This window comes from Labrus mixtus, chromosome 4 (genome assembly GCF_963584025.1).
Source record: "Labrus mixtus chromosome 4, fLabMix1.1, whole genome shotgun sequence".
Taxonomy (NCBI): Eukaryota; Metazoa; Chordata; class Actinopteri; order Labriformes; family Labridae; genus Labrus; species Labrus mixtus.
Genome location: NC_083615.1, coordinates 24,254,320 through 24,277,810, shown reverse-complemented (window position 1 = coordinate 24,277,810; position 23,491 = coordinate 24,254,320). Strand labels below are relative to the sequence as shown.

Below are 23,491 nucleotides of genomic sequence, written 5' to 3'. Positions count from 1 at the left end.
TACAAAACAGTGTTTTGCTAGGTAGGATGACAAACACAGGAAAGGACAATGAACAGATTTTTTTTTCCCACTATCCTGGCAGATTTATTTGATGTTACAGCAAATAAAAACCAATATCCATCTGCCATGACAGATACAGATCTTCAGTGAGTCTGGTGAGTTAATAGATTTTAATACATTAATACATAAATAGATCTCAAAAGTATTAACAGTTATAAATAATACTATCTTTAACTCTTGATGTTTACAGAGTCAGGTGAAGTAAAATAAATACAAAACCCTTTAAGGGTGTTTAGGGTACGCGAACAAAAGAACACCATCTTCAGGATTTTTACCTTCCATCGTGATCATCTGATTGGTCATACTTGTAGCTGACTCTTTCCCATTAGATCTCTGTTGTTCTTTAAACTTTTCAATTTAAATGGTTTATTTCTATCAGTGCACTTGTGGTTAAGATGTTTACAAAGGCTTCAGTGCCATCCAGTAGACGCAGCATTGCTTCTCTCATATGATAAGGTACTTTGCTATCACAGGATCAAGGCCTTGTGATGATTGCAGCGGTGTTGTTATGGCTGTCGGTTGACAGGAAGCCCTCAGAGAGAACGGAATGTCTCCATCATAATCCAAATAAAAAAAAAATGAACAGAGATCACCAAGTGGTAAAAAATACAACAATCAAGTAGCTACAGACAGGGAGTGTAAAGAAGAAGCAGTAACAGTACACAGTGCATGGAGTCTACATACGCAATATGCTAAGGCTTTAGCTGTCTTGTGTGGACAGAACAACAAATAGGTAACTCCTCTTTGAGCACAAAGGTGAAAGGTATGAGATGTGTTTCTGAGAATTCAGTCATGGAGGAGAACATGTGGGAGGCAGCAGAGGAACAAATACACCTATCAGTGAATATCTAAAGGTAAAATCTAGCTTTTTCCCTTTTTTTTTAGATATTCTGAGGTTTTATTCCCTTTTTGCCTTAAGGGACACAGGAGGTATGTTAGGAGGGAGTTGACCACACAGTGCCTCGTGTGGTTACAGTGTGAGAATTCAGAGGACACTTCTTCACAGGGTGAGCTCCTTCTGTACGCCCCACAGGGTCTCTGCGCTCTTCTGCACCTGCTTCTCCTCGTCCGGCTTCAGCGTCATGTGAATCACATCCGTCAGGCCACTGTTTCCCAGGACACAAGGGACACTCAGGAAGACCTCATCCTTCACTCCAAGCATGCCCTAAAAGATGGCGGCAGGAGGGCACGGTCAGGGTTTGCTTTTATTTCACAATAGTTGAAGAAAATACACAGTGTATTAAGCAAATAGTAAATGTAAGGCTCCAAATCTCCATACCTGGACCAATGTGGACACGGGATGCACTTTGTGGAGGTTCTTCAAGATGCTTTCCACCAGGTCGGCCACAGACATACCGATGGCCCAGGAAGTGTAGCCCTTCAGCTTGATGACCTCATAGGCCCTGCAGTGTGCACACAAAACAATAAGGGTGAGAAAAGCATGTCTTTGTGACAGAAGAGAAAGTCAAGATGTCAGCCTGTTTCTGCATTTGGGACTGTGTGTCCTCCCGCTTCCTCATTTTACACCAATACCCCTCACCCATCTTGTTTCCAGATGAGAGAAGCATTGATTTGACTTGATTGATTGCTGCCAACAGGGGATTTCAGCGTCTAATGCTGCATTGCAGTGGACGTTTTTCAATCACCAATCTCTGCTGTGCAATCCAAATGTACATTATGAATGTATGCAGAGTAAATATACCTGGTTCATGTGAGTAAACACACTAAACTAGAGGTGACAGTACTGAACCATTGTACTAATTCTGGACATGCACAGACCAGTTTTGTTGGTATGCCATTCAAATCAGTTAAAAGAGAAAAATTAATTAACAAGGGAGTCCTACTGCTTCATACATTAAACAAATCAAATGTGTCTTTCATAACTAAAACCTCTTCCTGCTAAAAGACAAGGTTGCACTTTTGCTTTTCTTACTTCTCCACTGAGACATTCATTGTGTACATTTGTTACTTGTCTTCACCCCACTTTTGAAATCTTCTATTCACACCCAGGCCTTGGTAAACTTCTCTGGTAAATCAAACATTGTGTTGAACACGGCTGACCTCCCTTAACACATAGCTATTGTGAAACAGGACATGCTGACTGTTTAAAAGATGAACTGTTGAACATCTATCAAAGTTTACCGTTCAAACTGTTTCATCATGTTACTTTCCAAAGAAGTTCCTCCTTCAAAACCAAGCAACGGGGAAATGGAGAGATATAGAAATGCGGATTAGCTAACAGGGACAGGTTTTTCATGAATGCTGACCTGGGAGTGAGAGTGAGATCATGAGCACTACTACACTGTATTATGTTAACTGGAGTAGCATATTGTATCTATTGTGTGTGCCAGCTACCAGGCTCTAGTGAACTCTTGGCACAGTAGTGTTCTATGGACCCGCCTCTGCTTGCCTTTAGCCTCACAGTCACGGCCAAATTCCTCATCAGGGCTAGTCGCAGTCAGTGGATTCAAACGAGCCAGCTGGGATTTTTTTAGTCTTCATGTTTACAGGTAACTGTGAGTTTAAGATATTAAACCCTTAAAATCTGTTAATTAAAACAAAACTATTTATGGCTTCCAAGTCAGTGTTGGTCAGTTGGCCTTTATGCACACATGGCTGATTGATTTGCCAATTAAATTTGTGAATGTGAGGGATGCATTAGGGTTCAGGGAGTTATGTCAGCTCATAGAAGAGTGGATTAATCTAAAATAGTTTGTACTCACCCGTCAACCACCATCTTATGCACTTCCTTCCAGTTCTCACTGTCGCCTTCCGCACCCATCTGTGGGTTGAGGCCCTGCAGGGAAACTCCAGCAACGTTCACACCGCTCCACACTGGCACTAAGAAATGAAAGGTAAAAATTAGTTCATCTTGAAAACATATGGAAAAATTCAATAATGGCTACATAACACATGCAAATGATGTTGCTGAATTAAAGCATTTGCATCAGACCAGTAAAAAGGTACAGTGGGAGGCCAGCCAGAGGTTTTATTTTTAGTATGAACTGCATACCACTGGAGTCTCCATGCTCTCCAATGACCCATCCGTGGCAGCTGGAAGGGTGGAGGTGGAGCTTCTCTCCCATGAGGTGGCGGAAACGGGCAGAGTCCAGGTTGGTGCCGGAGCCGATGACGCGGTGACGAGGGAAACCACTCAGCTTCCAGGCCACATAGGTCAGGATGTCCACTGAAGGGGTAAGAAGGAGTAAGTAAGTAAGTAAGTAAGTAAGAAAGATTAATTCCATTTGTTATTGCCACATACATCTCTTTGAATTCTCAAGTACTTCTCAATACTATTTCAAACCACACTCACCTGGGTTGGAGACCACCAACAGGATGCAGTTGGGGCTGTACTTGACAATGTTTGGGATGATGAACTTGAAGATGTTGACATTACGCTGGACCAGGTTCAGACGGCTCTCGCCCTCCTGCTGGCGGGCACCAGCAGTCACCACCACCACTTTGGAATTGGCTGTCACACTGTAGTCTGACATATCGATGATAGGAAGGAGAGATGGTCAGACGGAGCCACAGATTACTTACTTCATTTAAGATCGAGTGAGAAACAGGAATGAGAATAAACATTTTCATGAGTCAGCGGCTGTAGCTCTTGATGTAGATGCTCACCTTTGTCAGCCACAATCTTGTGTGTCTTCAGGAAGAGGGATCCATGCTGCAGGTCCATGACCTCACCCTTCAACTTGTCCTCCATCACGTCAACCAGGGCCAGCTCATCACACAGGTCCTGATTTTTTTTAAACATACAATAAGTTGGACTCACTACATTTATTATATCTTACATTTAATCTTCGCTTGTGTGGATAAAGCTTCAATAACCCAATCAGTCCTCCCTGTTTCATCATCATTACAGTTGCTAACATTAATATTAGACTGATCTGTCTATTATCTATTACTACACATACTCTGACCATTATTACTGCCACTGTAGTTACAGATCTATCCTATTCATTGTTGCTGCTCTGTTTGTCTCATCCTTCTGTCTCCATCTCTGTTTATCCAACTTTTAATCATCAGCCTGGTTCTGCCTCTTTTTTTTTTTCTTGCCACTGTAACTTTGCTAAATGTTGCTTAATGTTGTGCTCATGATGGATTAATGTTGGGTCTTTGTAGATTATGTAACAATCTTTTGTAAAGTGTCTTTAGATATCATTTCTTATGAGTTGGCACCATACATATACAGATTGATTGATTAATTTTCATACTACACAGTTTACAGTCTTTGTTTCTTGTACTTAATAATGCTTTCCCCCTATTCTTTCATAAATTCATCATTATTTTCCCAATTTGTTTTAATGGGTCTTTGAGTGAGATATGCATGAATAAAGAAAACATAAAAAAAATATAGAAATGTATCTTGAAAGCTGTCATCAAATCTACTGTTACTTTATTACTTACGTGTTGCTTACTTCAGAGAATATTACCATCCTGACTGTCACAACAATGCTTACATGTTTTGACAATCAAACAATCGTTCGTTTATCTCCATTTCACACCTGGTTTTCTCTTTTAACTCACCTTAAGCAGTACGCTGATGGCAGAGGCCATGCCCACCATTCCAACACCGACCACCGTCACCTTGTTCCTGCTGCCAACAGGCTCCTCCTTCATCACATGGCTGATCAGCTTCTCCTTGGTGGACATCTGTTGAAAAGCATACACAGAAGAAGAAAGGTAAACACCGGAGGTAAACAGGGATGTCCATCTATACCTAAATTAAAGAATTGAAAGTGTGCACTTTTCTTAACCCCTAAAACAAAACTTCAGAACAACCTCAAGTTCCTAATTCACACTCACACATCTACCACTTTTTAAAAAGCTTGCTTCCTTATTTCTCACAGAGAGCTGGACTACCCTACAGTGCCTCTCTGGGTCTCCATAGCAACCTGTGAATGGGAAAGTACTGCAGTCTATTTCCATGCAGCACAGACCATCCCCCTGATGACGTCACACACAGTCATTTATGTTTTCCTGCTTGGGAAGACAGGGCGGAGGGCTCACGCTTGCAGGCGTTTACATCACAAGTGTGACTCGGCTACCTCTCGGTGATGCGGAGGCCCGCACGTAGTGGAATCCCTGACAGGATCAATGCACTGTAATACCCGCTGTGAGAGGGTATTTAAGACCTCTGCATAATGGGTTTGCACACAATAGTAGGATACAGAAAGTGGGACACACACATACCCAACATCCCTTTATCCAATTATCTGTCACTCAGAGGTGAGCTGGAAGCTTACAACACACCAGAAGCTGACCCTGAGGTGGGCCGGGTCTGCACTTCACAAATGGACCCTTTGTTATCTTGCAGTAGAGGATTAAAGCATGAATTCAATACTGTTGAATTATGCTGTACAAATCAGACAAATTACAAGTGTATCATGACTGAATAAGGATTACAACAAGGATTATTAGTAGCTTAACACACTTAATTCTATGTGGCTTGAAAGAGACAGTGAAGTGGATGCTTTGTGACAAACTTTGGATTAGATTAATTTCTGGGACTCAAAGTAAGAAGCTACTTCACACAGCTGGACAACTTACACTTTGTTATGTGTGCTTACATAATCATGTTTCCCACATGAGCACTTACAGGCCAGTGGGGGTTTGAACTCTAATGGGGTGTCAGGTATCACTGCTGCCGTTTAGTATCATCACTGTCCTACTTTGCAGACGACAGCGACTGTATATAAGTCTTATTTCTTTAAAAGTGTCTGATCAACTTTTTTCTCATGTCAAAATTCCACATTTACTGGAAGGGTTAAACCAGCAAGAGAGCTAGATATTGTTTCCACTGTGCATCAATAGATATCAAAAAATGCCCATCAGCTGCAAGAGCCCATGTTTATCAACAACTCTGTGGAAATGATGGCATTATATTGATTAATTTAGATAATCCAAGCTATACAAAGTTTTTTTTTTTAAATACATATTTTTTAGAGTATGTGATATGTTCATAAGAGAGCCATTTAGCATGTATGTCAAAGTACTTCAACACCATTGAAAAAATATCTTGACCTCTGGAGGACCTGCATCCCCCATGTGAATTCACTGCATTTCCTGTTCCACACGTTCGTGTATGGCTCAGGCTGCTGTCTGGATGACGGTCGCCACGGGAGGCATACGTAAGGGCTTGTGTTACACTGCGTTTAGGCTATTACCTTATTTTTACAGTCTATGCCTCAACCAAAAACATCCTATGTGATGCTAGAAACAGAGTCAAACTCCTAGCGCTGCAATGTTGTTTCATTAAAATAATGATTTTTTTTTTTTTTTTAATGAAGTTAAATTATAGAACATAATTATCTTCTTATAACTAATAATAACCTATTATTTAAAACGCAATTCTTGAAAATAATCTATTTTCACAACTACTGTTCGTAGGACCTCAACAAGTAGGAAACTAAACTTACAGGCCAACATACTGTTGATTCTCCAACCCTGTTTCACACAAGAATCCTTAATTTTACAAATGAAACAATTGTAAGAGAAACTTGTCACAAGAGGAAGCAGGTGCCAGCGGTCTTACACTAAAAAAATAAATAATAATCACTATAGATATTGATTGTACCGGCACACCCCTCTCGGTAGACTGCTCCTCAAATTGGCGAGGCCCCCCTATAATAATATGTACAGTAAAGTAGGCTACATCAATTTCCGGGAAAACCAAATACACAGACGACTTACTGTGCAATAATACAGCCGAGGTGTTTTCTTACCTTGAGGTTTTCAGTTAAAAAGGTGGAAAGACGGTGTGGAATGTGTCTCGCTCCTCCTGAGTGCAGCTTTTCCGCAGAAGTGGTGCTGTAGAGGCGGTGTTTGCCGGTTTTTAAAGACAGCCCTCCGTGTGCACGTTACGTGAGTGAATACTAATGAGGGCGGGTCTGTGGCTGCTGCTCCGCGTGCTGCATGTCACGTCTCCACCAGGATGCGACAGTGAAGACTAAACACGCCGTCGTCCCAGTGACAAAAGGCCTATGATTATTTTAAAATAATTCACAATGAAGTATTTTTTTAGGTCCTATTTGTGGAAGAACAAAAAGACTGTAGGCGACACATGCTCTTTCTACGCTACCATGTTTAAACACTGGACAGAATAACACCAGGACAACAAGTCCACCGACTGTGTGTCACTCAGCTAAGATGTAGGCTGTTATTATAGGGAGGTGGAAAACATTATTAGAAGTTCTCAGCAGCCAGATTTCATGTCTTTTTCGCATTGACTCGTTATGGCTAATTGCCTGAATCATTTTTTATTATAAACATTTTATAGAACATTTAGATGTTAGGCTACAGCTCGCAGAATGTAACATATGATGGAATAGTGTAATAATATAGCCTACGTGTTGTGGGGATTTCCTTGTCGGTCTTTATGAGTCATGACTCAAAAGGGATGCAGCTTGAACTTGGACATTGTGTTCTTAAGGAGTCCACTGTCTGCTTCGTTGGATGAGTTGAGGAACAGTAATGTGTTTTTAAATGTAGGATATTTGTCCTAGGTTTGGTTGTTGATATAACACTATAACACTTTCTCAGTTTTAGACAAGTGGTCACTGTAAGGACCATGTGCTACCTGACTGAAAGATTGGTTTATTATGTCATCATTCTTTCAGACCAACTGCATTTTAGCGCCCCCTCCTGTCTATTATAATGTGTTACAGTACAGAGCCTTATTACTCAATCTCCCATTTGTTTAACTTTCTGAGGAATTTTTCTAAGTCTGATAACACTGATTAAAACGACAAAAGACTTAAGAATTTCATACAAGTTACAACATAACATTTTTTACATGTTCATTGTTCTTGGATAAAAGTCGTGCTCGCAGCCGGTCTGGTTCTAGGTATTTCGGACTAATATTTACAGAAGCTTTTGATAACACCTGTTCAGGGAAGAAGTTGAAGCTGTATGACATTTCAAATGTTCCAGTCATCAACCATTTGAAGAAAAAAAAATGAAATAGGCTATATGATATTTCAGTAGCCTAAATAAAATATTGGCAGTAAACATTTTGGTAATCACATGTTGATTTGAAATGATAGCTTGGCGAGAGCTCTTCTGAATTTGGGTTTTAAATCCATTGAGAAGAAAGTCCATGCATATTAACACCTGAATCATACAAATACTTTACATGTTCTTAATTTAGAGCAGGTCTAGAACTCAATTTTTCAAATGTAGTTTGAAATGGGGACACAATAATTAATTTCACATTAAAAAAAGATATACATCTTAACTAATAGATGAAACTTCCATATGCAGGATTCTGTTTTAAAAATGTTCAACCTCAACTTTATTTTCCCCTCGGAAATTTGGTTTGCAGCCAGATGAAACAATAAACTGAAACAAAGGCAGATAGACTCAGACAATATGAACAACAAACATCATGAAAAACAATAAATACATAAATACTAGAGTTCATCAGGTAACAACAATTGAGAATGTATAAACAAGTCCATAAAACCATAATTTAAACAAAATAAAACTCATCAGATATGAGGGTCATTGGAGTTCTGTTGTTCAATGGCCTAAGTTATAAAATCTTTTTTCAACCTGTTGGACTTTGCTTTTAGTAATCTGTATCTCCTGCCTGAGGGCTCAAACTCTCCAAAAAGAGGCTGTCGAGGAGACTGTGAGATGTCTCGAGCCTTAGCTGCAGCTCGCTTAAAAAAACTTCTCCAAAACTCACAAAGACTGTCCCCAGTTTGATTTGTGATTGTGTGGGTCTCAATGGCAGATCAGATTAAAGCCACAGATGACTGATAACTGAGATTTTACTGGTGTAGCACTTAACACATGTTTTATTTTATAAGGTTGAAATTTGACAGCTGAAATTATACCTTCTGTATATATTCTCTGATGAAGTCAAAGTGAAGTAATTGATGAAATTCTTGACCCTATAAAGTATATTTATAAAATAAATAATATCCAAAAATCCTTTATTTTACTTTTAATTAAGCTAATATTGAGTCACCTACAACCAATACATACACTTAGTGATGCGTAGCCTGTTTTCTTGATGTGTGAAAAATGGAAAAAGGTCTTTGTGACATGACCATATGGTGTTACTATTCAGGAGCCTGCTTTTCTTGACATGACACAAACACTCACAGCACATGTCCGATTCACCTTGTGCAGTTTGATGACTTGACTTAACTTGATAGCGTAGGCAAGGCATCACAGCGCTTCTCACTCTTTTTCTCTCCTGTCCTCAGCACCCTTCACCTGGAATATTTCTTATACTGTACACACTTATATGTCTGTTCAAAATCAACCTCCATCGCCCCTGTGACATCACCAGAAAATGATAACTGCCCATCCCTAATTCGAGTTCAGGCTGACCCATGTGCATCCTTAAGGAGTGATGAGCTGAAAGCAAAGGTGCCAAATATCAAACCATTTGAATGTATCCTGCAATTACATAATACAAAGCATATGAGATGACTGACTGTGTGGCTGCTCAGGGATCTGATCGATGAAAACGATAGGAAACTAGAGTAGAATACAAAAATTGATTAATACAAGAAATTCAGATTGTTATTGGAAATTCCTGATTCCCGATTTCTGAATTCTCGTAGATCAGACCACAGCAAACATGGATTCCGAATGAAAGTGTACTATTGTACTGTCTTGTGTTTAACTTTTTTCTTACACTACTCAGCTGCTTAAATTTCTTATTGGTTGAGTTGAATTACCTATCATCTGATAATGTTTTGACTCAGTACAAACAACTCTACAGCAGGTGGCGCTGTCATAAAGGCAGAGGCACAACCTCCAGACTCGCTTCCTCGTCCATATCATGGAGTTTAATTTAAATGTGAGCAGTAGTTTCTAACATGGAAAATATGAAGCATTACCTGATAGTTGTCAGTATTCAGTGGACTGTTTATTATTCTGCAGTCAGTGCTAAACTAACTACATCTGTCTCACCAAATATTTAATCCACTTGAAGATTTGTTCACAGCACATCAGAAATACATTGATCTTGTTCTTTATTTATAACACTGAAATCAATTCAAGTTCAAGTTGTTTTTAAGGCTGAATAATATTTATTAGATTTATACTTCAGTGTTGAATAAATCAATAACATCCGTTGCTGTTGAAGAAAAAAAGTTGGGTAACTAAGACTTACTTTATTGTTTTAGGGTAGATTAAGTATTGTAGATCAATATTACTACTTACCTGACAATATAATGAGGATGTTGATCCCAACCTCAGTCCATTTCTCCTCTATGGTAGTCCTGGCTCTTTACTTTAGGCAACATTTATCACAAAGGCCCCAGCCTGAAATCTAATGAAAAACCTTAATTGTGTTTAGGTGCTTCTGTGTTTGACTTTGGCAGTGTAATAGTCTGTTGGAGAAGGATGAAGTTTTATTAGACGTGTGTGAAATCATACTTCATCTCCAGTTGTTAAATGTCCTCACTTTGCCTGCAGCGACGTTTCCTAAACTTTCCTCTGAGTAACTTCTTCTTGTCCTTGCCGCCGAATTACCCGCCTTTGTCTCCATCATCTACCTCCTCCTTCTAAAATCTCTGGAGTGGGTGCCAATGTAATCGCAGCTCACCCCCCCACAGTGGAATACAGAAACACTAGTTTGTCATGTTGCTTCCCCCTCTCACACTACAGGGTCAGTTTGCCAACATGCTGTTATTGCGCGGGGCATTGGGACCGAGGTGGGTCTGCTGTGGGTGATATCGTACGTGTCTCAGCCTGCTGTGTATTAGAGGGGAATCTAATCACCCTGCCACAGCTTCCTCCTCCTCCGTCTCCTGTTTGGAAATAGAACTAAGGCCGAGGAACAAGGCCACATCAATCATAAAAAGGATTCTGTTGGGAGCAAGATCACTCTCACTCTGTCAGAACAACATCCAGCCTACTGACGCTCCCTCTTTGCACCTCAGACACATCCTGGTACAAAAACATTTAAACCCACAATCCTGTCTGTTTTCTGTTACTCCCTCCCCCCCCCCCCCCCCCCCCCCCTTGTTAATTTACCCTTCCTTGTCTTTCAACATGAATCAAACACTCTTTTTCTTCTTCCCTTTCATCCTGCAGTCACCTTCCTCTCCTTCATATCTTAAGTCCCCTTCCCTTCCCTTAAACTCCCTTCCTCCGCTTCCTTTTTCTGCCTTCCAGTTTCACTCCACGCACACCTTCTGTCTCCAATTGATAACATCCCTGATGGAGCTCCTTTATTAGCCACCCACAGGCAGATTAACCAGAGCAATAATACACCAATCAGCAACAATTATGCCCTGATAAGCCCAGGGAGAGCTCTGCGGGGTGCAGGGAGAGGATGTAGCAGTCGTAGAGTTATTGGGAGTGATTCAGTGCAGAATTAAAGGTTGTGTGTCTGTGCATATATATACGCTTGTTATACAAGTACATTTAATCGAGTGTACTTTGTCTTTTGCCTGCAGTCTTAATCCCTTCATAAGGGCAAATAATTATAATCAGATGTGGAATCAGTCCTAGTTTTCTGGTCCTTATCAGGTGTTAATTGAACTCATGATCAGACAGGCTGTGTTCTCATCTGTGCAGTCTCTGAGTTATTATTGAAAATATGAGCATGAGCGCAACAAACCAGCTGAATAAAAAGAGGTTTTGAATCAATATGGTGCACCATTACGCTCTGACTGTGTTATAATGGTTGAAGACACCCCTTGTACCACCATTACAGCATATTAAAACACTCAATTTTTTGGCTCCTGTTAGTTTTTGGACTTGGCTGCCTGGCATTGTTTTAGAGCAGCTAAATGATGATGAAAACAAGTGGATATGAGTTTCCCGCCTGCAGGCATCCAAAACACTCGCCAAGTCTGATTTCAAGAACAGCTGTGTAGATTTAACCTCCCCCTCCTCCCTGTCTTTGCACACATGCATTCACATGCATGCAAAAACACACACGTATGTGCACACTCGATGTGCATACATGCACATAAGCAGAGGCTACTTCTTAAAAGGCAGACCAAAGACCCCTGGAAGCTGTTTACTGCTGTGCAACCGGGAAGCACACCAATCTTTCAAATCCAGATCCGCTTTACACACCGTAAGTCGCCAAATTGTGTGTGTGGGCGCATCAGATTAGCCCCCCCCAACTGGCTTCAGAAACAATGATCCAACTCCTGTATCAAAGTCATTCACCCATTAGACTTTACATATTTCATGTTGGCTTGTTGAGATTCCGGCACAGCAGACTTAGATTAATTCTTTCAGTTTCAATGTCAAAAGGGTCCGGGTTGTAAATCTGGAAATTGGCACTGAGAAACTCAGAGTGTGTGTATGATCTTTATTTCACCTTATTTCCCTTGAATGTGGATGTTTTCCTCCAACCTTGAAGTGTCTCAACTCCCGACCTTCAAAAAGTTAATCCTGGAGCAGAAAATGAAGCACACATTTACCATTTCTTCGAGCATGAAATTAAATACATTTCCTTTGGCTGTCCCTGGTCTAATTATTTCGGAGGATTTATGACAGTGTCGCTGCTATTTGTTTAAGGACAGTGTGTATACATTGGTTTGTAGGCTGTGGCAGTTTGCCTCACATTCTTTTACATGTCACTGGGGGAGCTTCTGTCTCCCAGTCCAGTGACCTTAACACCTGTGATTGATACTGGGAGGGGAGGTGTGTGTGTGCGCAGGCATGTTCTACACGGGATGTGTGTGAACGAGTGCGTGTGTGTGTGTGTGTGCGTGCAAGAAGGGGTAAGGTTAATTGAAGTTGTTAGAGTGAAAATGATTCCCTCAGGGGGACTGACATAGCAGGCGGAGGAGGTGGGTTGGGTGGGATCAGCAGTGGGTGACGGGGAGAGAAGGAAAAAGGTAGAATCAGGCTGGGGGGAAGGGGTTGGAAGGGGGTCAAAGGGATTGCTCCTCCACCTCCGCTCTCAGAGGCAGTGATACATGAGGACGAAGAGATGAAATGATTCATCAAAAGGTCAGGTGTGTCCATCCGTCTCTCCATCTGACCCCTCCACACATCGCTGGTGTGCTTCTTGATCCTCTTGTCTTTTTAGTCACGTTTTGTGGACAATATGTTCATCTTTTTCCACACTTCAAATTAATTTACACAATAACTCTTTCCCTGCCCTTTTTCCCCCTGTCTCACACGGTTTCTCTGTCTATCTCCTGTGCAGTCTGTCCCTCCATCCCCTCCTGTGGCCTTTCCCCTCTCCTCCCATACCAGCCTTCATTTCACAGATGACAGGTTGGCGGACTGTAATCCAACAGATGCTGGGGCGTGGAGGCCTGACCAACTGTTTTAACTCCAATCAGCTTTTATTGCTCTCCGGAGGAACCCCACACAACCCCCTGCCAGCCTGACATTTCAGCAAGGAGGAGAGAGGACTGAGAAAATAGCATCTTTATACAGTTTGTGTATATGTGTGACGAAATGTGTATGTGCTGATTAAAGCAGGGAGGGGGCTGATGGGGAAAAAAGGGGTGACAGTCATTACCCCCTGTGCCTGGTGTGGGGCCAAACCACTGGCTTCAATCAACTTGGCACACGTGTGTGTGTTTGTGTGCGTGTGTGTCAGAGAGAGAGTCCAGCATCAGCAGGGATGAAGATGTCACTGATAATGCATCTGCCACTGTAGCTCGTCCTCCAACAGCCCGAGCCACCCCTGCATCGCCCACTTCTGTCGCCTCCTTCCAATTCTCCATCCATCTCGCTACACCCCTGCCTCCTTTCTCCACCTGCAGCCCCTTGCCATCCCTCCCTCTGAGACAAAGACAAAAGCCAATGTAAGTTCCTACTATATGACGTTGAAGCTGTTGCTCCAACATAATGATGATTTTTTTTTGTCATTTGTGTCATTTGTGAAATCTCTACAGTAGCACAGTCTAGTTTTTTTTTCTCTTGGAGTTAGAGTTGCCTAATTTAATTGATATTATGTAAGAAACTTTTATTCTGTCATTATATGTTTTAAGATCTTCCTTCTTGTAAATTGTATATCTTAAAGTCACATATTATCCTCCTCTTCAACAAGTTTAAATAAGTCTCAGAGATCCCCATAACATGTCTGTGAAGTTTCTTGTTCTAAATCCACTCTGATCCTGTATTTTATCACGCCTATAAACCCCTGTATTTCAGCCCTGCTCAGAACAGGCTGTTTATGTGTCTGTGTCTTTAAATGTTAGTGAGATTCATCTGACCACGCCCCACTCTAGAAGGACTTGGGTGGCTCCAGCTTTCTTGCTCCATGCCCCATTGTTTACGGTGAGAAGGCCGACAGAGAGGGCAGCACCAACACCTAGCTTTGGGAGTGTCACCACCTGGGGGAGGGGTTACTACGACTACTTTGTGATGTCATGAAGGTAAAATCTCCTGTGTCGTTTGAGCACACATTTTCTGAAAAGTGGAGACAGAGACGGAGAGGATAAACTTCTCTCACAATTGGATAATTGGCTAGGGACACAAATTAGTGTTAGAAAAACATGGTAAAGTGTATTTTGTATAATATGTGACCTTTGAAGTTTGTGTAGATGCAAATACAGTCAAAGTCTTCCCTATGCCCCCCTTAAAGCTATGACTGTCAGTACATCTACAAATCTTCATTTTGTTCAGCTCAACAGCACAATAGCAGACATCCAGAACCATCAGTCATCGGTAAGAGGGTAACCTCTGTTAACCTATGATTAATGAAGGTTTAGTGTTCTCTGTAGAGCCGTGGAGCACTTGAACTCTGCAGCCGACCTGCAGGCTATTAAAGACCACAGAAACAATCAGGGGAAGGGCATGGGAATCTTTTCTCTCCTAATAAGTTTTACTGCTTCATCAAAAAAGCAAGAGGAGATATGATCTTGGCCTTGAAGGTGATTTATCAGGAAATTGAAATTGTACAAGCACACTTTCAAGACACTGACGTGTAGACATATTTGGAAAACATGTCCATAATCATGTGAATTAAAAAAAACAAACAACACAGGCAGTACATGCTGACTCAGCACATGAAATACTGATGTCCAAAATTACTGTCCATTTTCATGTCTGTCCAGCTGAATGCCGGACAAAAGGTTTCTTATGTATCTTTATGTTGATGAGTAAACTGCATAAACAGAGCTAAATAGACAGTCTGCACTCCTTTAAAATAAGTTATGGCCCATACATTAGGAGTAACAATACGCTTCATTTATATAGCACACTTCTTAACAGGGTTAAAAAGTGCTTCACAAAAATACTGAAAGTAAAAAAGCTAAAAACAACACAGAAGAAGATAAAAAAACACAGGTTTAGAGGTGGATACAATTAGCAGATCATGTAAAAATTCCTAAAGGCTTTCTTTTAAAATAAAGTTTAGAGTTACGCAGTCTGGGGGCTTTAAATGCAAAAGATCACCTTCAGTTATGAGCAGCGTCCAGGGATAACCAGCATAGCTACAACCACTGATCTCAGAGAGGCAAACTTCCTCCTTGCTGGCTTCAATCAATCAGCCTTTCTTTTCTCTCCTCTTTTAATTTAATTTTGTCTTGATTATCCTGTCAGCAATTACAAGTCAGGTTTAAAAGCCCAAAGACAGATTTCTTTATATCCTCTGAGGTAACTCCCTCATCACCTGCCTTATAGTGATGGAAATGTTTATTCTTGAGTGTTAAAAAAAAGGATGCTTAAACTATAAATTACTTTGTTTTTCTCGGCATAACAGCAATTTAGGTTGAGTAAAAAAGGGCAAGGCACCTTGTGCTTTAGTGTACATGAAACATGATGTACAATGTGTTTTTCTTCCAAGTCCATTAAATCATGTACCTTGCACACAGAGCCGGGTTCGAAAGGTTGAAGCGGATGACTTTGCCAGAGGCAGATTTCAAATTGGCCAGAGAGCAAAGCTTGCTTTTGTGTGTGCGTGTGAGTCATTTTCAAGGGTACTCAGCTAGTGTAGAACAAGAAAAGGTCACCTGTGTAGCCAGCTCCAGAAGCCACTGCTCCTAACAGTGCCTAAATGGGTATTGGCAAATTGTCGATGCTTTTAACAATTGCCATTTTTTTCCCCTTTTGTCAGGTCAGGAATCTACAACATACATGAAACAGGGTTCAAAGTAGGTTCAGAAGAGGGTCAGTTATAGGTTTAATGGATTAAATGGGAAAAATGTGAAGAAATACATACTTTTAATTGAATAACTGCAGATATGTGTACAGTAACAACCAGCCTGGAAATAGAAATGACCAATGGGGCACTGTTGCCTGACTAGTGTATTTCAAATAGAGTGCAAAGAGAATCACAGTCCTTTTCTATTCACTAATTCGCACAAACACGATAGAAACTTTGGGATGATCGGTTCTCAAAATACAGATAAAGCTCCAAAAAACGTGGCCATCATAATCCACTGAAGCCTGGAGTTATCCCAAGAGAGGCTATTCTCGTACTCTATGTGTGTTGTGTTTCTTTAATCTAAACTGATAATGAGCTCGGGAGACAACAGGGATTGTGCGCGCTGATTGAGTGATTAGTGAATTTATTACGACTAAATGTAGTTGTTTTAGTCCTTCACCCCACGCTGTCACTAAATGTCCCTGTGATTAGTGAGGCGCATGCAGCCAGCCTAATTATCCAACGCCACAGCCAAGCCCTCTACATGATCACTAACAGTTTGTCTCTTAAACTACAATTATGTTCTTTGGATGGGCGAAAAGCAATGATTAAAGGGGAATGACTTGCTTTGTGTGTGTGTGTGTGTGTGAGTGTCTGTGCGTGTGTGATTGTGCATGTTCAGGTATCTATATGAGAGCATATGTGGATAAAAACTAAAATGTTTTAAATCCTCTCTCCAGCTCTATCTACATTGAGTGCTTTATTCTAAAAAAAGAATAAACACCATTAATGGGCTTGCTGAAGTGGATTCTTCAACAGGGTTCCATTTTCTGTCCATAAACTCAAATAAGAGCATATGTCAACATGCTAGAGATCACGTTGCTGTAAACAGAGGTTGCTGCAGCAGCAGAATGAAGAAACAGAAGTAAACTGGGTCAGACGACTGTGGATGTGATTTCATGATGTCAGTAGAGAGAGGGGCGATGAGTAACACTTGGTGCAATGTCAGAAAATCTAAGATATGGTCTTTGTTGCTTTGCGTGTTTATTGTCAGGCAACACTTGAATTAAGAAAGTGAATTTTCATAACTGCAAAAAGAGCAATCAGTGATTCCATATCCTTGTATTGAAGCTTTAAGGGTCTCCCCGTGGGGGAATGTTGGAGGCTTCAGAAGTGAAGAATGTGCATTTCCTAACCAGCAGGGGGCAGTGGAGCTGCAGCTGTGGTCTTGTGTATTTGTGTGTGTGTGTGTGTGTGTGTGTGTGTGTGTGTGTGTGTTTGTGCGTAAGGGAGAGGTTTATTCCCTCTGGTAAGTCTACTCCTCGCAGCCTCACTCAAAGGCATGTCAGCATACAAGCAGCGCAGTGTTTTGACATTTGAAATGAACTCCAGCCGACCACTGATCATAGTACATCAACATACTGCTGCCTGGTGGAACATATGTGTGTGTGAACAAGTGTTGTGTGAGTTTATTCTCACTCATCATTTGCATAGAGAAGTGGCTGAGTCTCAAGTGCCCCCACAATACATAATGCTCATTCAGACTCTGAGACGTGCACAAGTGTCCTTTAGTGTCTGGATCATTATGAGATTTGTATCCCAGAAACATGTGACTATAAGACACCTTTTGACTGTACATGTGGAGCAGTTCTTCTTGTGTTACATCTTTGTTTAGTGTATGGATTTTGTTACCCTCTCTATTTATAATTTGTCTTTATTTCCTTGAGAATAGCTTTTCAGGAAAACGTTCTTTCTCTTACACTTGCATGCTCACACACCTACACGTGAGGTATGGAAATAAGAGCCATGTCATTTACCACGTGCCTCTTTCAGAGATCTATATGTTACTGTGGAAGGGATAACCTCTCCCATTGTTTCCCTTGGGTGTGCCCTTTTTGACCCTAAGACCTTTATGTCTGCTGTGGGAGGATGAGCTATCGATATCATGAGAAACAGCATCACGAGAGAAAAATATACACAAATTCCCACAACTTTCTTTCATTTGCTGCCTCTTTTTCTGCCACTGACGCCGTGTTTTTCTTTTACTTTTGCTACGCCTCATTCTCCTTCATTAGTTTGTGTTCTGCACTCCAGTACAAAGAGCCAAACAGATGACTCTAATATGTGTCAAGCAGAGGTCTGGACATCCCAAAATTACCCTTTCATTCATTCCTCTCCTCTCCAGCTTTCTAAATGTCTGCAGATGAACACTAATGGTCTACTCTGTATGTGGATGACACGCTAATTAATCAAGCATGCCATGCCGGCCAATCCGGCAACAGCCAACAGCTTCCAGCCCGCTGCTCGCTGGCAATAACCAGTTTGTACGACCCTGAAGGGCTGGGGGTTCATGTGTATGTGTTGGTGTTGGTGTGCATAACAGTTGGAAACAATGTATTGCTGGTAGTTTATGCACAGAAACAGCATCATGTAATGTGCTTACGTCCGCCTGATGAACTGGCCTGACTCTGCTATGAAGCTATTCATTACACAGCAGCATGGCGGAGATATTATGCCGTTTGTGCGCCCTCTCACGTCCAAGGTTATTGGACTTTAGCCGTACATCAAATCTGTTCCACTTTTCTGTCTCTATCTCTCCCTCTGTTTCTCTTCCCCGCTGGCACACGTAATCTATCAACACATCTCTACTTTTGCAAATACAGTCTCCTTTCTATCAAAGAGATCTGGCAGTGTACACAATAATATGACTGTATTACATTGTTTATCACTTTGTTGGTAAGAAACTATTAGTATGCACATCCTGTTTATTGTTTATTGCCTGTGGTTGCAGCCATTGCAATTAAGCAAACAGTCAATTTGGGTCTCCAACAGGACTCTTATAATTCTTGCCTTGAAATTCAAAGACATTCAAAAGACAAGGAACTGTTCAAAACTTTGTTTATCTTGTTGATTGAATTTTGCAGCACTGTGGCTCTGTAAATATGCACATAAACACATGTTCACATGCCCACACTACCACACAAGCTCAAACAAAAAACTTCTCATTAATTTCCTCGCGGGGAAGATGAAGAGAGGGATGTAGAGCTGTGGAGGAGTGCAGAAGGATTGATGGGACGCAGGGAGGTACAGGCAAGGTGATTAAAACTCAAGCTACAGATGTTTCTGGAACACTTCAAAGTGGTGTGCTTGCCTGTGCCAAGGCTGGGCATGATGCATTATTGAGATGAAGCCCACCTGGCACCTGGCGCTGACATCACATGCACGGTCCACCTGGCACCGTGTGGTCACGTGGGTGACACTTTGGGTTACACCTTCCCCATGCACAAGCCCAGCTCCCAGTGTGATGAAGGGCATCAGGGGAAACGGCACACATGCTCAACACAGACCTCAAAGGCAACAAACTGGGCCATGAGCAGTTTGTAAACTTTGCTACATGAATGAGAATTGAGGAAATTGCGGAACATTTCTTCTCTTACACTGCTGTTTTAAAGATTAAAATGTTTGTTTAGGTACATGTATCCTATGTAAAGCAGTATTCATACCTTAAATATAATTTATATTACTCATTTTGCTTGTAAAAAATGGTTGATGTTTATTACACTGCAGGCTTACATTCTTTTTTGCCATTGTTTGTCCTTTGAGCAGAGGGAGCGTGAATGAAATTAAAACATGCACCACATCAATATAATTTCCCCTGTAATACTTTATTGAAATGCAGTGATCATAGTTCAGTAGAGTTTGTATTATTTAGAAGAGAGCCAGGGAAGCTTTCTAGAATTCAGCTTTGAAGTAGCCAACGGTGTGGTGTTGATGCAATCCTGCTGCTTAATATTTCAGCAGCCCCCTCAACCTTGTATTCTGTTAAAAAATATTTAGAGGTCACAGAGTGGTTCTGGCGTGTGTTTGTGTGTGTGTGTGCATGAATATCTTTGTGTGTTTCTGCTGCATGTGTCCCCTGACACCTGTACTCTCCCAGGGTGTGAGGAACAGACAGAGGCCAGAGCCACAGTCACAGGTCTCAGACCAGTGGGGTGTGAAATGAATCAAAGGGCCAACACACTCTCCCCCTGCCTTAGACACACAAACACACACACGCGCACACAATCTTTGTGCAGTTGGGCTTGTAGTGTGTGTGTGTGCGTGTGAGGGAGAGAAGGTATGAAAGATGAGCAAGGGGAAAGCAAACCCTCTGGTACAATTCTCCGCTTGAATATAAAAGCCCCTCTTTACACTAAATCAGTATACTTTTTTTATGAACGTTGTAACCCTTTTCGGGGAGAAATGGTTCTCTGAGTGATGTTGGTAAAGCTTCAATAGGAGAGTGTAGTTGGGTCTTGGTTGACCCCGATATTGGATTTACCAGATGACCAGAGTGGACAAATGCCTCAGTGCTTGATAACAACATGGGTCCCTGAAAGCCTGAGGTTCAATGGATGGATGTGTCTTGGTAATTTCATTGATTTACATTTCTAATTTGCACCAGAAGGAAAGGGGACCCATGTTTAAATCAATTGTTTTTGGGGGATTGTTCTATCTATATTAAAATTCCCTCAAATGAGTGTTTCACTTTGGATATGATGGCTATGGTCATGTGTTAGTCTTTTTGTTTCTTTACTTGGATATTTGACATGCATACAGACTGCAGGTGCACATATGTTGAGAAAATACTTTTCAGTGTTGTAGGAGACACGTTTTAGAAAAGAGACTATATTTTACAGATTCAAGATTTCATGGGTGGATGATTTTATGAAGAATTCCACATCTACGCCTAACAAAGCTATTTAATTTGTTTGTGAAAAAAAAAATCATCATCCACAGTTCAAAGACTATAACTTTTGTAATGGTCTTACAAAATACCTACAGGGGCTCTTTGACATAGCTTAAAATTGTGAAAACATTTAGCAAAAATCATTTAAAGTTTCAAAAATCTTAATTGTTTTTTTTCCCCAGAAAGTTCCAGTTCCAGTCAGCTGTGTCATCCTGCAGCGTTTAGCTAAATTTAACAATGTTACAGTTGAGTATATGTGGTTTGAAAAACTGTTGCTTTTTTTTTTTCTGGAAAAAAAACGCAAAGATGCTCCAGCAACAAGAAACGGGGCGGGGGTTTCGAGGGCTTTCGCCTCACTGGTTGGATGACTCCGCTGTCATTCGTCCGTGACGGCTCCGCAGCACCTCCCACGGACGCACAGCGGTAACACAGCTTCCACCAACCATGATATTCAAGGCACTTGCGGCTCGTCTGCAGCGATAGGAGAAAAGAGGAGAGAAAGAGCGAGCCTCACCTCCTCAAACAGCGAGTGAGGAAGGGAAAAGAGCCAGAAAGCGACAGAGAGGGAGAGAGAAGAGAGAGAGAGAAGAAGAAGAAGAAGAAGCTGTGGAGTTAAAGGAGAAAAGACGACAGCGGCTTGGACCTCCAGCGAGGAGTGTTTATTTGTCTGCGCTTTATTGTAGAAAGTGTCTTAACATTCACAGTGATTCGACATGTCATCGTCCGGTAAAGACAACAGTGGTGCCCAACATGCCAATTACGTGGGACCTTACCGTTTGGAGAAGACGCTGGGCAAAGGACAGACAGGTTAGTTGGGACAGCTTGCTCTCTGCATCCTTCTGTAATTGGACTATTTCTTTTACACAGCGATTTGATACTTGACCGGCTGGGTGTCTGCAGGTGCTAAATAACTAACCGCTTTACTTACAAACACCTGCCGAGCCTTGTGGGTATTTTTTTTTTTTTTTTTGGGTGGTTGTTACACAATTTATTTGGCGAGCTGACACAGCCTAATCTTTGCTAACACAGTGGGACGAAGGGGAATTATAGGTGCTTTACATTTGGTTTGCTGGTTGTGCGTTGGCGTTGGACTGGGTGTGTGTATCAGGAGCAGAGCAACGTGGAAACCATCAAACAGCAAAAACCAAGACAGTGTGATGGGCTTTGAAAATTAACTTTTTTGTGTCCTGACTGTCCTGTGTGTGTGTGTGTGTGTGTGTGTGTGTGTGTGTGTGTGTCCTGTGATTGGAGCACAGCGCCGTTAATCCCGATTTGCCTGATACATTGATCTATTCTTAGTCCGCAGGCAGGCAGGCAGGGAAGGAGGCAGGCTTTTCTCCTACAGGCTCTGACTGCAATACGTGGGTTTCCTCCGATATGGATGGTAGAGGGTCCCACCTTGACAGATTACACCACAAGCTGGGAAATAAGAGACTACACTGATCTATATTCATAAACACCCAAAGGATGTAACTGGGATTCCTGAATAATGAGCACATGGTTTTTATCTCAGCTTGCCCAGCAATGACATTGCAGTTTGTTAAAGTTACTATAGCACATGTGAGCAGTAACAGATGACTGCCTGCTGTAATATATCATGCTGTTCTAGGTGATACTTGCATGTTAAGCATGACTTGTTAATGTGTGAGTTCTGCCCAGTATCCATGACTGTTTTTTTTTGTGAGTATATCCTTTGCGATCAACTCCATTCAGCCAGCAGTGGAGCCATGTGAGAGGAGGTACAGCCCCAGTGCATGGATGGCAGGAGTGATGCAGCATGCTCTGCAAGAACACCACCCTTAAAGAGAAAGAGGCTAAGAGACGATTCCTCTTTTTTTCTCTGCTCTCAGCTGAGAGATTTTCCTCCCATCTGTTGTCTAAAACGGCTACAATGAAGGCGTTGCTTCCCTCTACCCGCTCCAGCTGGTCATGCTGAGCAGCCGTGCGTGCGTGCAAATGTTTGTGTGTGTCTCTCAGACAGTATGCTTTCTGGAAATATTCACTTCATTCACCTGGAGAGTCCCCAGTTGTCCTGAAAGGTGTTTGCCTCTTTGCTTTTGTCTTTACTCCTTCATTGACTGTTGGACAGCACAAGACAGCACTCGCTCAAATCCCCTATTTATTTAGAATTCAAGAACATGCGTCGCAATCCAAAGTCTGTTTATTCTGCTTGAAATGCAAGGTATCTTCTAATCTGTGGTGTGATGACTGAAGTATGATCAAACAATGTTGAAACAGAAATTAGTGTTGCAGGCAGTGTCCCAGTCTCTCATAACAGATTCATAACGAATGCAATATTAAAAACACCTCGCCGAGACTCCCTTTCTTCTTCGGCTCATATTTAGTCACGTTTGTTTTCAGGAGGATCACTCACAGGCAGACGGAGCTTTCCTTCAGATAGCTCTCAGGAGTGTCTAATGGCTGTTTATGGCAGTATAGAGCTGGCTCTATGGTCCGCTGGGCACAGACGTTTAATGATATGGTGTCTCTGAGATCATCCACAGCTCAGGCTGTATTTATGTGAGTTGAGGCGGATTTGGATACATTTATTTTTACAGCCTTGGATGTCAAAGGAATGGCAGAGCAAACAATGACATATATATTGCTGCTTCGTCCTCCAAACCATTTTGACTTTCAATTTTCTCATAGATTGAACTCTG

General features: G+C 41.6%; 2 protein-coding genes across 5 annotated transcripts in view; one reads left to right on the top strand and one right to left on the bottom strand.

Annotated features, from left to right (window-relative positions):
• Positions 1 to 57: 57 nt before the first annotated feature.
• ldha (lactate dehydrogenase A4) overlaps positions 58 to 23,491 on the bottom strand; it is a 210,655-nt gene continuing 187,221 nt past the window's right edge. Inside the window, exons 2-8 of the mRNA XM_061036549.1 lie at positions 4,597 to 4,724; positions 3,688 to 3,805; positions 3,374 to 3,547; positions 3,074 to 3,247; positions 2,784 to 2,901; positions 1,340 to 1,463; positions 58 to 1,225 (exon numbers count right to left, since the gene is read on the bottom strand). Of these exons, the coding sequence (XP_060892532.1) occupies positions 1,061 to 1,225; positions 1,340 to 1,463; positions 2,784 to 2,901; positions 3,074 to 3,247; positions 3,374 to 3,547; positions 3,688 to 3,805; positions 4,597 to 4,722 (999 nt within the window). The 5' untranslated portion in view covers positions 4,723 to 4,724 and the 3' untranslated portion in view covers positions 58 to 1,060. The remainder of the gene's footprint in view (positions 1,226 to 1,339; positions 1,464 to 2,783; positions 2,902 to 3,073; positions 3,248 to 3,373; positions 3,548 to 3,687; positions 3,806 to 4,596; positions 4,725 to 23,491) is intronic.
• LOC132973209 (serine/threonine-protein kinase BRSK2) overlaps positions 21,266 to 23,491 on the top strand; it is a 173,882-nt gene continuing 171,656 nt past the window's right edge. For 3 of the 4 annotated variants that reach the window (XM_061036543.1, XM_061036544.1, XM_061036542.1), the window contains exon 1: positions 21,267 to 21,638. In XM_061036543.1, coding sequence (XP_060892526.1) covers positions 21,545 to 21,638 — 94 coding nt within the window. In that variant the 5' untranslated portion in view covers positions 21,267 to 21,544. Of the gene's footprint in view, positions 21,639 to 23,491 lie in introns of all 4 variants that reach the window. The other variant, XM_061036541.1, reaches the window with a different exon arrangement.